Source organism: Lampris incognitus, chromosome 16 (genome assembly GCF_029633865.1).
Source record: "Lampris incognitus isolate fLamInc1 chromosome 16, fLamInc1.hap2, whole genome shotgun sequence".
Lineage (NCBI taxonomy): Eukaryota > Metazoa > Chordata > Actinopteri > Lampriformes > Lampridae > Lampris > Lampris incognitus.
The window spans coordinates 15451605-15463524 of NC_079226.1; the positions used below are offsets into that span (position 1 = coordinate 15451605).

General features: G+C 48.1%; 1 protein-coding gene across 1 annotated transcript in view; it reads right to left on the reverse strand.

The window, feature by feature from the left end:
* The window catches only part of LOC130125980 (AT-rich interactive domain-containing protein 1B-like), a 218005-nt gene that overhangs the window by 25251 nt on the left and 180834 nt on the right, over positions 1 to 11920 (reverse strand). Inside the window, 3 exon segments of the mRNA XM_056295355.1 lie at positions 4363 to 4466; positions 6279 to 6318; positions 6686 to 6818. Of these exon segments, the coding sequence (XP_056151330.1) occupies positions 4363 to 4466; positions 6279 to 6318; positions 6686 to 6818 (277 nt within the window).

Consider the following 11920-nt stretch of genomic DNA (forward strand, 5'->3'; position numbering starts at 1 on the left):
GGACTTGAACCGCCAATTCCTGTGTTGGTAGGCAACGGAATAGACCGCCACGCCATTAGCTGTCCTCTTTAAGTGTGCAGTAGGCATTTTAGTCTTTACTGAAAAAATGCTGACAGACTACATAAAATGCTAAAAGCAAGATTTCCTTTAAAATCTTCTCATATTTCAACCTGTAGCATACTGCAAGACAGATATTGTACCCACTTCAATTGATTAAATAAATGAATACACCAATAAAACGAATGGATATCTATCAATCTATCTATACATAAATAGAGATAGACAGATAGATGGATAGATAGATAGATAGATAGATAGATAGATAGATAGATAGATAGATAGATAGATAGATAGATAGATAGATAGATAGATAGATAGATAGATAAACGAGGTCGAAGACATCCCAAGCATCAGCAGGACATCCAATGATTGAAGCTGTTGCAGTACAGACTAAGGTTAAAAGATTGTCCCTTTTTAATCTTTCAGATAACACCCGTCTCTCCACACAGCAGATTTTTCTAGTCTGCCCAGCTCTCCTGAAGTGCATTAAAATTGACAAGTTTCACAAAATCCTTTCCCTTTTGACTTTCCTGTGCTACAACTGGTTTAGCACCTCAAATAAAGCCCACATCTTGCCGGCCTCTCTCCACTGACAACTTCTATTACCAGCATAAAGCAACAAAACATCCCTATTTTTACTGAACTACATACTCTCCGCTGTACTTTGGCCTTATTTATATGGAGTGCCTTACAGTATCAAGGCCATCAAGAAAACTGTAAGAGAGGAACAGAATGGAACCAGGAAGGAGTGGCGAGGATAAAATAGGCAATCATTAGTATATTAAATGCTGAAGAATAGGCCAACCGAGGCTATAATACCATTGTTTTTATTGTTCTTTCTGATGGCAGTTAAGATGAGTTTCATTATCTAATGAGGATTATACAGCCAACTTTAATTATGAAGTACTCTCACGGGATTGTTTTGGGAGCCACTGCTTACAGCATAGGTCTTTAAAGCCAGGGAGCGCTCACGAAGACACCGCACATTTTAAGAGCTTGGCTGCACTTGGTCTTAAAACTGATATGGTTACATTATCTGCTGTGTCTCAGCATCCTGCTGAACTGCAGCAAACAACCAAATAACTAAATGATAAATGGAAACAAAATAGAAATAATAATAACAAAATAATTAAAGTAGGTGAAATGGAAAAAGGCACATAGTAGAATGGATAATAGGTGAAGAGGATTGTAGGGAAGGAATAGTGAAAGACCTTCTCTCTCTCTCTCTCTCTCTCACCAGAAAGCTCTGCTTAGGAAATATCGTCAGCATCAGGATTAATAGTGAGGTCATTGATAAGGTCTAGTAGGGGACTCCAGGTCTTGTGAAAGGATTTCAGAGATCCTTTCCGTGAGAATCTTAACTTTTCCAGTTGTTCCTGTATCCACCTGTCATGTGTTGGGGAGGAGGCATGTTTCCATTTAAGAAGGATGGAGCATCTGGCCAACAGGAGGTAAAGGCAATGACACGCTGTATTGTAGTGGGCATATCCTGAGTTGGGGGGGGGGGGCGAACAAAGCAGTCAGGGGGTTTGGGTCTATATTTGTGTAGAGGGCCTGTTCAAGAGTTTTAAATACACTGGACCAAAAGTCAGTCGGCCCTGAGTGTGTCCAAAATGTGTAAATGGTCAGCCAGAGATTGCTTACATCTACTGTGGGCATCACGTCTATTGGGAAATATTTTTTCCAGTTTAGCGTTGGTGAAGTGGGCTCTGTGAAGCACCTTGCACCTCATTAGGCCATGTCACTCCACTGGCTGTCAGAGATGTCCACACCCAAGCCGTGCTCCCAGAAGTCTTTGAGGGACACTGTGGGGGCTTGATTTAGGGAGTCAGTTTGGCCATTGATAATGGACATCTACCACTTTTGATCCATGTCGAGGGTGAGAAACTGGTCAATTTCCGATTTTCCGATTCAGGGGGGCGGTGACAATGTCCCGCATTTGGAAGGAGAAATAACAAAAGCACTTGTTTCTCCATTTAAACATTAAATAACTGGTTGCAAGTTAACAAGCTCTTCAAGAAACACCAACAAGGCACACAGTGGAAGACCGCTCTCATTATGTACCTCATGCCTACTGCAACCTATATTTTCTAATCTATTATGCAAGCATATCGTATAGTGTCATGCGCTTACTAGTGGGCAAGAGTGTAAGTACAGGTGGAATATAAATGTGTCCAATTAAACATGATATCAAATTTCTATACCTTTTTGCATTGTTAATGCATAGTGGACATTGTGAATGTGTCCTGCACTGTCCCGCAAAATCTTACTTGTCGTCCTGCATTCGGACTGTTTGCATCTGGTCAGTCTATACGTAGCTGTCTCACTGGAAGATACGTCTGCCAGCATCACCATTTTCCTTTAACTCATCCACATTCACAAAGATAGTTGAAATGTTTATTTGAAAATTTTGTGGCACCACGCTCCTGTTTTTTTTAAAAAAAAAATTTATGAATTTATTTCTAGTTTTTGCCCTTATCCCACCCGATTAACCCAATGGCATATGGCCGGAACTCTTGTCGAATAACTCCCCTGGCTCACGTTTCCACAGGAAGGAGATAGTCGTAACACCAGCTTCCTTCAAACTCGTGTCGGCTGCTCTCGCTATTTCACACGCTGAAGCCTCGCATGGGTTACGTCACCTTCAGGCCATGAAGGGGGCGTAGGGAGAATGCTTTCAGCTGCTTGGCTGCACGCGCCAGGGTGGGCCAGAGGGGTCGCTGGAGAACGACGAGTCCCCGAACACTACACCGATCTACACCCACTATCCCTCGGGTAAGGGTGGCCTAATGAATGCCTTACCCCGTGGACGCTCTGGCCGTAACCGGTTACGGCAAGTCTGGGATACGAACCTCCCAGCTACATGACGAGCGGACTGCAAGAACGGCAGGTTATTCCGATCGGCCACCAGAGCGGCCTCTTTTTTTGTTTTTTTAAGCAGAAGAAAGAAGTAAGGTGAGTTTTGCTTTCCAGGCAAGGTAAACACCCTCCAGCCAATCCTGATGAGGGACAACGTGTGGGTGAAGAAAAGCACCAATCCAAACACTGAACTATAAGGACTTCAAGAGGAGATCTCACACACTCCAAAGATGTGTGTGTGTGTGTGTGTGTGTGTGTGTGTGTGTGTGTGTGTGTGTGTGTGTGTGTGTGTGTGTGTGTGTGTGTAATCTGTGCATGCATATGTGAGTGCATGCGAGCACTGCTGTAGGAAAGGGAGCAGCAGACTCACAAGTGCAGGAACAAGAGCTTGACAAGTGCTCTGGGTCTGTGTACAGGTATGCCTTTCAGTGACAGAACGCACATGTCAGCAAAACCTTCCATTCCACTGTTTCTCTCCCCTCCCTAAATGCTTCTACCTCTCTTTCACTCACTCTGTTGCACACCCGCTCCCCCCGCCCCCCCTGGTCTCAGCAGACAGATCAGTTCTTTCAGGAGCTGTGGGGGTCTTTCGGGCTGTTTTGACGGCCTTAAATAATTCAGCACAGTCCTACTACCGTAATCAGCAAAAGAAAAGGCAGGGATTTGGAGGGAAAGATATGTAGTGTATACAGAGAGGGCAGGGTAGGGTGGGAGGAACAGAGAAGGGGGGGCAGGGAGGGGGCAGGAATAGAAAAGAGTGGAGAGCAAAGTGCTGTTGCTGCTGAGCCCAGCCAAGCCACAATTGTGGGGCAAAAATAAGAAGTCAGCACTGTGTATCGGGATGGATGTGTGTGTGTGTGTGTGTGTGTGTGTGTGTGTGTGTGTGTGTGTGTGTGTGTGTGTGTGTGAATCTGTGTCAGAAAAGGGCACTGCAGAGGTAGTGTACCAGGGCGGGGTATGTCTGGTTTGTTTGTGTGTGCATGCATGTGTGGGTTGAGGGAAAGCAGTGTGTGCATGTGTGTGTCTCTTTGAGTGTGTGCATGTGCACGCGTGTGTGTGGTGTGTGTCGTGTATCTTTCCATATCTGTTTGTGTGTGTTCGTGCTCGTGTATGTGCACTTTGTGCAGTGGATGCCGAGCCCTCTCCCTTCACAGCTCTGGCTGCCAAAGCATCAATAAGAAGAGAGGGCTGGGGGCAAAAACAAAGTGAGCAAAACATTAGGAATGGTAAATGTTAAACAAATCATTAAATATGGCGCGAAAACAACAGAGAGCAGCCCGCTGTGCCGTGCTGAGGCAGCACACACTGATCAGATTTGGTTTGCTTCATTAGCGGGATGAGACGGAGAGGGGCGGAAAAAGGGAAAAAGACAAATAAACAGAGAAGGAAGAGAAATCAGAGCAATGTAAAAGAGGAGAGAAGGGGGGGGGGGCGTAGTCGAACCTTGGATTTGTGAGGCTCGTTGATGATGCCGCTTTCCTCCTTGCCGTCTGTTTTTTGTTTTCCATCCGGGCCGATCACTCCATCCCCCGACACACCCGGGGCTCCTTCACAGAGGACGGGGGGAAGAGAGAGAGAGAGAGAGAGAGAGAGAGAGAGAGAGAGAGAGAGAGAGAGAGAGAGAGAGAGAGAGAAAAATCAGCAACAGACAGTGTTTGCAGCGTTGCTAACAATACGGCATCCACCAGCCGGTTGGCTCTGAAAACGTTATTACGGCACAGTGGAGGAGGAGAGCTTACAGGTTTAAGCTCTCTATCATAAAGACGTTTCCAAGACATCATACTGACCAATGTCTCCGCTAACCTTAATTCTAACTGAACAGAGAGATTGTTTTTTTTTACCCCTCCCCTTTTCTCTCCAATTGCACCCAGCCATTTACCCCTCTCTTCCAAGCTGCCCTGGTCACTGCTCCACCCCCTCTGCCGATCCGGGAGGGCTGCAGACTACCGCATGCCTCCTCCGATACATGTGGAGTCACCAGCCGCTTCTTTTCACCTGACAGTGAGGCGTTTCAACACCAGGGGGACGTAGCGTGTGGGAGGATCACACTATTCCCCCAGTCCCCCCCCCCGAACAGGCACCCCAACCGACCAGAGGAGGTGCTAGTGCAGCGACCAGGACACATACCCACAGACATGGCCAATTGTGTCTGTAGGGATGCCCGACCAAGCCGGAGGGTAACACGGGGATTCGAACCGGCGATCCCCATGTTGGTAGGCGACGGAATAGACGGCTACGTTACCCGGACGCCCCACAGCGACGTTTTTCTACTGAAGAAAAAGGAAGAAAATATTTACAATATACTATACAACCGGTCTTGGTGTTCTCAACAATCTTCCCTCTGTAAAAAGAGCGGTGCTTTATAGACCTGTTTTTAACAGGCTAAACGCTACGAGACGAAGGCTTAGATAGCATATAATGAACGACAACGGTAGAATATCCGGAGTCTTTATCCGGTGTAAACTTTATCCAGTGTAAAGAATTTGATCTCTGCGGAGATGAAACACTTTATTCTCTCCGGTAATCTCCAAGGCCTCTCTCCGAAGCTCATCTGGGCACTCGCCTCAAAAGGAAATAAATAAATAAACAAAGCAACCACTTCTGATATGAAAAACCGAAGACATACAAAGAAACCGTGTTTTTTTTTTTTTTTGAAGACATGCAGAGGAACTAAAACGCGAGCCGGTGCTCTCCTTTCAGCCTTGTCGGCAGCGTTTCCTCGGCTCGGGAGAAACCACCCGAGCCGCCACTTATTCAGAGAAAATGGGGGGGGAGGGTAGCGCGCGGCAGATATTGTACCCTCGTAAGGTTGATAATTGAAAAGGAGTGTAAATTCTCAGGACTACTTTTCAGTGACAGCCGCATTTTTTTTCTTTCTCCGCCATGAAAAAGAAGGGGGTCCTTGGATACAAGGTAAACCCCCGCCCGCGTTCACGCCTTGTGGGCTGCCGCGTGAAGGGAAAACTAATGGCTTTTTTTTTTTTACCGTGCCCAGGGGCGAGTCTGATGAGTCGCGAGGAACCTTGGTGCTCTCGTTTGTGCGGAGCTTTCCAAATGTCACAGAGCCCGGTATTTGGTTTTGTAAGGCCCTTTCATTTCAGGGAGCCGCGTCGTCGCCACACTGCGTGTGGCGACGACGCGGCGGGGCGAAAGGGTAGAGATAGAAAAGGGACGTGCCCCCACGTTCATCTTATTAGGAGGGGTCAAGGGAAAAGTAAGACCGCAGAGGACTGAGTTCGAAAAGACTCCCCGCATCGCTCAGACACACCACCCGCCCTCCCAAAATACAGTTCATCTGTTCAGTCAATATAAATATGGATGTTAATATTCAGCTGTCAAGTGCAACGTCTGACATTCACCTGGCGGGGCCTTGCCATCTGCGACGGTGGAAGAGAGATGCTAAACGGTTTGTCATTTTAAAAACTTGTGTACACAGCTGCATAAATAAGATGATCTAGTGGGGCAGAGGGGGTTATTCGTTCATTAGAAGCCTCTGCGGGTCAGTTGGCGGCGGGGCCATAGGTGGTTGACACCTTGACTGAATGGCCATTGCTGTGAGAAGGTTGAAATGTTGTTTTTTCTCTCAGGGAAAACTCTTGATTTTCGGTGTCAGGTGAGTGTTTACTGGACTTCTACCCTCCTGAAAATGCTGACATTTGTATTCTTGTCGGAAAAAGCTGCTCCCATGACCCATCCGTTTGTGGATTATACACGGAACGACAATGCTGGCAGATTAAAGCCAAATGAGGGTTAGAGAAAGTGCTACCTGATGGCGCCATGTTGTAGGCCGGACCTGCGGGGGGCCCACGGACGTATTGTTCCCCGCTTGCTGGTTATATGGGACACCGGTGGCCATGGTGCCCGCCTGGGTGACGCCAGGGCCTGAGTAGCTGCCCTGCCTAACACAGAGAAACAGAGACAAAAAGACAAAGAACTGTTGTCAAAGGAGACTCCATTTTTTTAAACGTCCCCCTTTTTTTCTCCCCAGTTGCATTTGGCCAATTACCCCACTCTCTAGACCGTCCCGGTTGCTGCTCCACCCCCTCTGCCGATCCGGGGAGGGCTGCAGACTACCACGTCTCCTCCGATACATGTGGAGTCGCCAGCCGCTTCTTTTCACCTGACAGTGAGGAGTTTCGCCAGGGGGACGTAGCACATGGGAGGGTCACGCTATTCCCCCCAGTTCCCCCTCCTCCCCGAACAGGCGCCCCAACCGACCAGAGGAGGCGCTAGTGCAGCAACCAGGATACATACCCACATCCGGCTTCCCACCCGCAGACACGGCCAGTTGTGTCTGTAGGGACGCCCGACCAAGCCGCAGCCAACATGGGGATTCGAACCGACGATCCCCGTGTTGGTAGGCAACGGAATAGACCGCTACGCTACCCGGACACCCCCAACAAAGGAGACTCTTATTGACTTCCGGAGAGCCCACACCCAACACCCCCTGCGGACCATCAACGGTACTGCTGTGGAGTGGGTGTCTAGGTGTGTACATCACTGAGGACCTCTTCTGTACTGATGACACTTCATCACTGGCCAAGAAAGCCCAGCAACGTCTTTACTTCCTTCAGAAGCTAAAGAGAGCAAGTACCCGTCACGTGGTCCTTCTACCGAGGCATCACTGACAGCATACTGACCAGCTGCATCACCGCACTGCCTCCGACCGCAAGACCCTGCAGCACATAGTGAATGCGGCTGTGAGGATCATCGGTGCCTCACTCCCCTCCGTCCTGGACATTCCCGACATCCGTCTAGCCCGCAAAGCTAGCAGCCCTGTGAGTGACCCATCCCATCCCTCACAGAGCCTCTTCAGCCTCCTGCCATCTGGGGGAAGATACTGGAGCCGCCGAGCCTGCTCCACCAGACTGGGTGACAGCTTCATCCATCAGGCTGTCAGGAGACTGAACTCTCTCCCCTCTACTTCCAAAAAGTCTGGACTGTAACTCCCCACCCAAAACACACACACACACACCTATACTCACCACCAGCCGCTTTGTACAGAATACTACTCCAAAACTGCTGCTACTTACTCATCCTGCGGATGACGTATTACTTGCACATCTTTTTTACCATTTTTTGCACTGTATTTATTATCGTTACAGTTTTTGTTCTCGATCGGTGCCTTGTTATCCGTACCCCTGATCCCCAGCCTAACTTATTTACACTCTTAGTACTTTTTTTTAGTATCTTCTTTTCATCCTAGTATTTTTAAACCCTTGTTCTGATTTAGTACTTGTATATGCCTACACCAAGAAGGTCTGAGAGAAAGGGCACTTGGATCCTCTACATGTCCTGTACATATGGTAGAACTGACAATACAGTTGACTTTGACTTGGCTGTTAATTACGTCGGTGGATTAAATCAAAGTTTAGGTTGTTTGCACAGCCCGAGGAAAGACTGGGGGACTGTTTTATGGCCACAGAGGAACACAGCCACAAAATCAAACTGGCGGAATGGAGCGGTCTGTTCTTGCCGTACCTGTTTTCAGCTGCACAAAACCTCCAGTACACATCTTTCACTACATACAGGAACACATCCCTGATCAAACAAAGACCCCCTGCAAAAGACTGCTTATAAGAAAGTAACACGAGACAAGAAAACCTCTTCTATCCTCCCATCTGTTCGCCTTTACTCACCCGTCTCTCTCTCTCTGTCTCTTTCTCCCATCCCACAGGTCATAATTTAACTAATTAAGGTGTGCTTTCAGAGGGAATCTTGTTATTTGTTGCCATGGAAACGGCAGAAATCAATCCAGCTCAATCCCCCACCCCCACCCCACCCCAAACCCAGTGGCTCATCATCACGGTTGTTCAGAGGGCAGACAAGCTTATCTGCAACCTGCCGAACGTCAGCCCACTGTGTGTGTGTGTGTGTGTGTGTGTGTGTGTGTGTGTGTGTGTGTGTGTGTGTGTGCGCGCTTGCACGTATGCGCCTCTGTGTGACCAAACGTGTCATCCGTCCAGTCCTGTGTCATTGTATGCTAGGCAGGCCAAAGCCAGTGGCATGGGGATGAAAGGAAATACCACGGCTGGAACCGTTTTTTCTGCCTCTGTCTGCCACTGCTAACTAAAGATTATCTCCTGGACAACCACCAGCATGGACAAAAACAGAGAGAGAGAGGGAAAGAGAGAGAGAGAGAGGAGGGGGTGGGGTAAAGAGAAGGATAAATGTATGGGTAAAGATGGAGAAGGAGGAGAAGGAATGGGAGAGAGAAAACTGAAAATCACTAGGAGGAAGGAAAGATGGAGGGAAGGAGGTAAAGAGCAAAAGACAGCAGGACGCTGTGAGGGAAGGAATGTAGGCCAGGAGGGCTGGGAATCAGCAGGTGCACCCCGGATTCAATATTACAATGATATTTTACTGCCGGTTTGACACACCGATGATTTTTCAATTGATATTCGACTTGATTAGGCTTAGAAAAAGTACTGTAAACTGCACAGTAAAACACATTCAGTTTAAGCTCCATGTGTTACAACTGCTTAAATATGAGCATGCTCCCCCGAGTAATAACTCAAAACAATTCAGATGAAGACATGTGGAGGTGCAGAAGTCACCACACTAGACCTCCTCAGACCACAGCGTCTGTTCACTGGGCTTCAGCATCGCCATTCGGGGGAACTGCTGTGGTATTAAACTCGCCGCGGCTTAGTATCGCGGGGTTTTGCACCGAATCCATTTTTCCCCTCCCACCCTTAGAGGCTAGCCTGCTCTGAGAACGTCTCAAAGACATAATGGAAAAAAATACATGGAGGGGAGGAGAGAGGACGGGAGGGACGGTGAGAAGAGACCAAGCAGAAGGGAAACAGAGCACCTCTTTAATCGTGTCAATGAACAATTTGCTTGAAGGTCAGACGGTCTCGGTGAGAGACAGGCTGTACGTCTGAGGGACAGCGGAGACGGGTCACGAGAAGGAGAAGTTGGCCTTAAATGCAACCCTGTGCTCATGCTCATGGGGACCGAATGGAAAAACACTGTCCGCATTTATATCAGTCAGACAGAGCTGTCCTGACTAGCATGTCTATCTCCCTCTCTCGCTCACACACACACACACACTCTCTCTCTTGCGCTCTCTCTCTCACACATACACACGTGCATGCACACAAACACACATGCACACACACACACACACACACACACACTTTCTCTCTCTCTCATGTGCATGCACACACACGCATATGCACACACATGCACACTTTCTCTCGCTCTCTCACACACACACACATGCACACACTTTCTCTCGCTCGCTCTCTCTCACACACACACACATGCACACACACTTTCTCCCTCTCTCACACATGCACACACATACACACACAAGTTCTCTCTCACACGTGCATGCACACACTTTCTCTCTCACACACACACACACACACTAACACACATGCACACACTTTCTCTCTCGCTCTCTCTCTCACACACACACACACACACACACACACGGGCGGGCGGGCGTATACATGCGGTAATACCTCGTGCTGGAACGGAGACACACAGCCTGGGAGGGGGATCGGCTTGGTAAACCTCCACGTAATCTCATCTCACAGATGTAATTAGTCATAGAGCACGGCTGATGATACATATGTAATCCTTCTATGGGGGCTGAGGTGCACAAGGGAGAGCCGTGGCAAGGAAACAAGCGCACATCAAATCCATGCTCTTATCTGGCCCCATTTCCCTATAATGGGAAATATATACGCTTCTTTGTTTGCTACCTACGTGTTCCCTAAAAAGCTGTGTGTGAGTCAAGGCACAAGGCAGAAATAGTTCTGTCAATCACGCCGTTAATCTTTTCATCGCTGCTCCGAAGAAGAAAACACTATTTTCTCCATACCGAGGGTGTGAGCTACCCAATATGAGCAACACAGAAGAAGAAGAAGACAAGAGCATCCATATCAAAATCACTACATCGTCTATACAGCAGCGGGCCTCATTTGTCCACACCGCATAATGCCAGCCTCCCTTGAAATGGGTAAGTGCTCGCTCTTATGTAAATTGTGAGACAGAAATGTCCAAATCAACAACAACAGCAGCGGTGGACGGGGTTTTCGATCGTCGCGTTCTCCCATTATCACTAATTCACGTCATAAAAAAAAGACCATTAGGAAGCACTTGATGGAAGCAGCGCACAGTTTTAATCACACTTAACATATGCATGTGCCACTATTGAAGAGAAAAAAGAGAGAATGGAAAAAGTAGACGGGGTGTATTTGAGGAGAAAATGAGAGGAAGGAGAGAAGTGGAGAGGGGCGTGAGCGAGCAAGAGGGGGAAGAGGAGAGAGAGAGAGAGAGAGAGAGAGAGAGAGAGAGAGAGAGAGAGAGAGAGAGAGAGGAAGAGCCTGGCCAGTTCAGGCAGTGGTGGGCCAGTGGGGAGCATACACTTTCAGTGCAGGGCCCAGGGCATGGGGTAATCACTGTTCTGTAAGACTGGGTTAGAGTAACACACACACACACACACACACACACACACACACACACACACACACACACACACACACACACACACACACACGGAAACATCTAGCCGAACACCGTCCCACCAGTCTTCTCTCGGTCTGTTGTCTCGGATTGGCCTTAGGTTACTAAGCCAGCTAGGGAGAGGGAGAAATAAACACCACTTGGAAATGCTGCCTGTTCCTGGAGTTTTCCGGAGCTTTTCAGAAAGTTGCTGCTGAGTTTTGAAACGGTGCTTGAGCAAACCAGCACCGTCTTTGTTTGCTCTTCCCAGAAAGCCTTATTAAGACAGAGGAGCCTCGGTGAGCTATTATGCCATGTGGCGATAGTCAAATTAGGGGCTCCTGAAATGCATAGCGGGAAGTACACATTCTGTTTTTCTTTGTATGAGTTGAAATGATCTTTTATCCGACTAAATGGCAAAGGCCTAACACTGGCCGCAAGTGCCCCTCACACGCTGCTTCTCTCTGCCTCATCCGGTCTAGATGGTAAACCTAAGATTTGCGAAACTCTCACACACTCGGCTTGACAATGGGAGATGACGGGG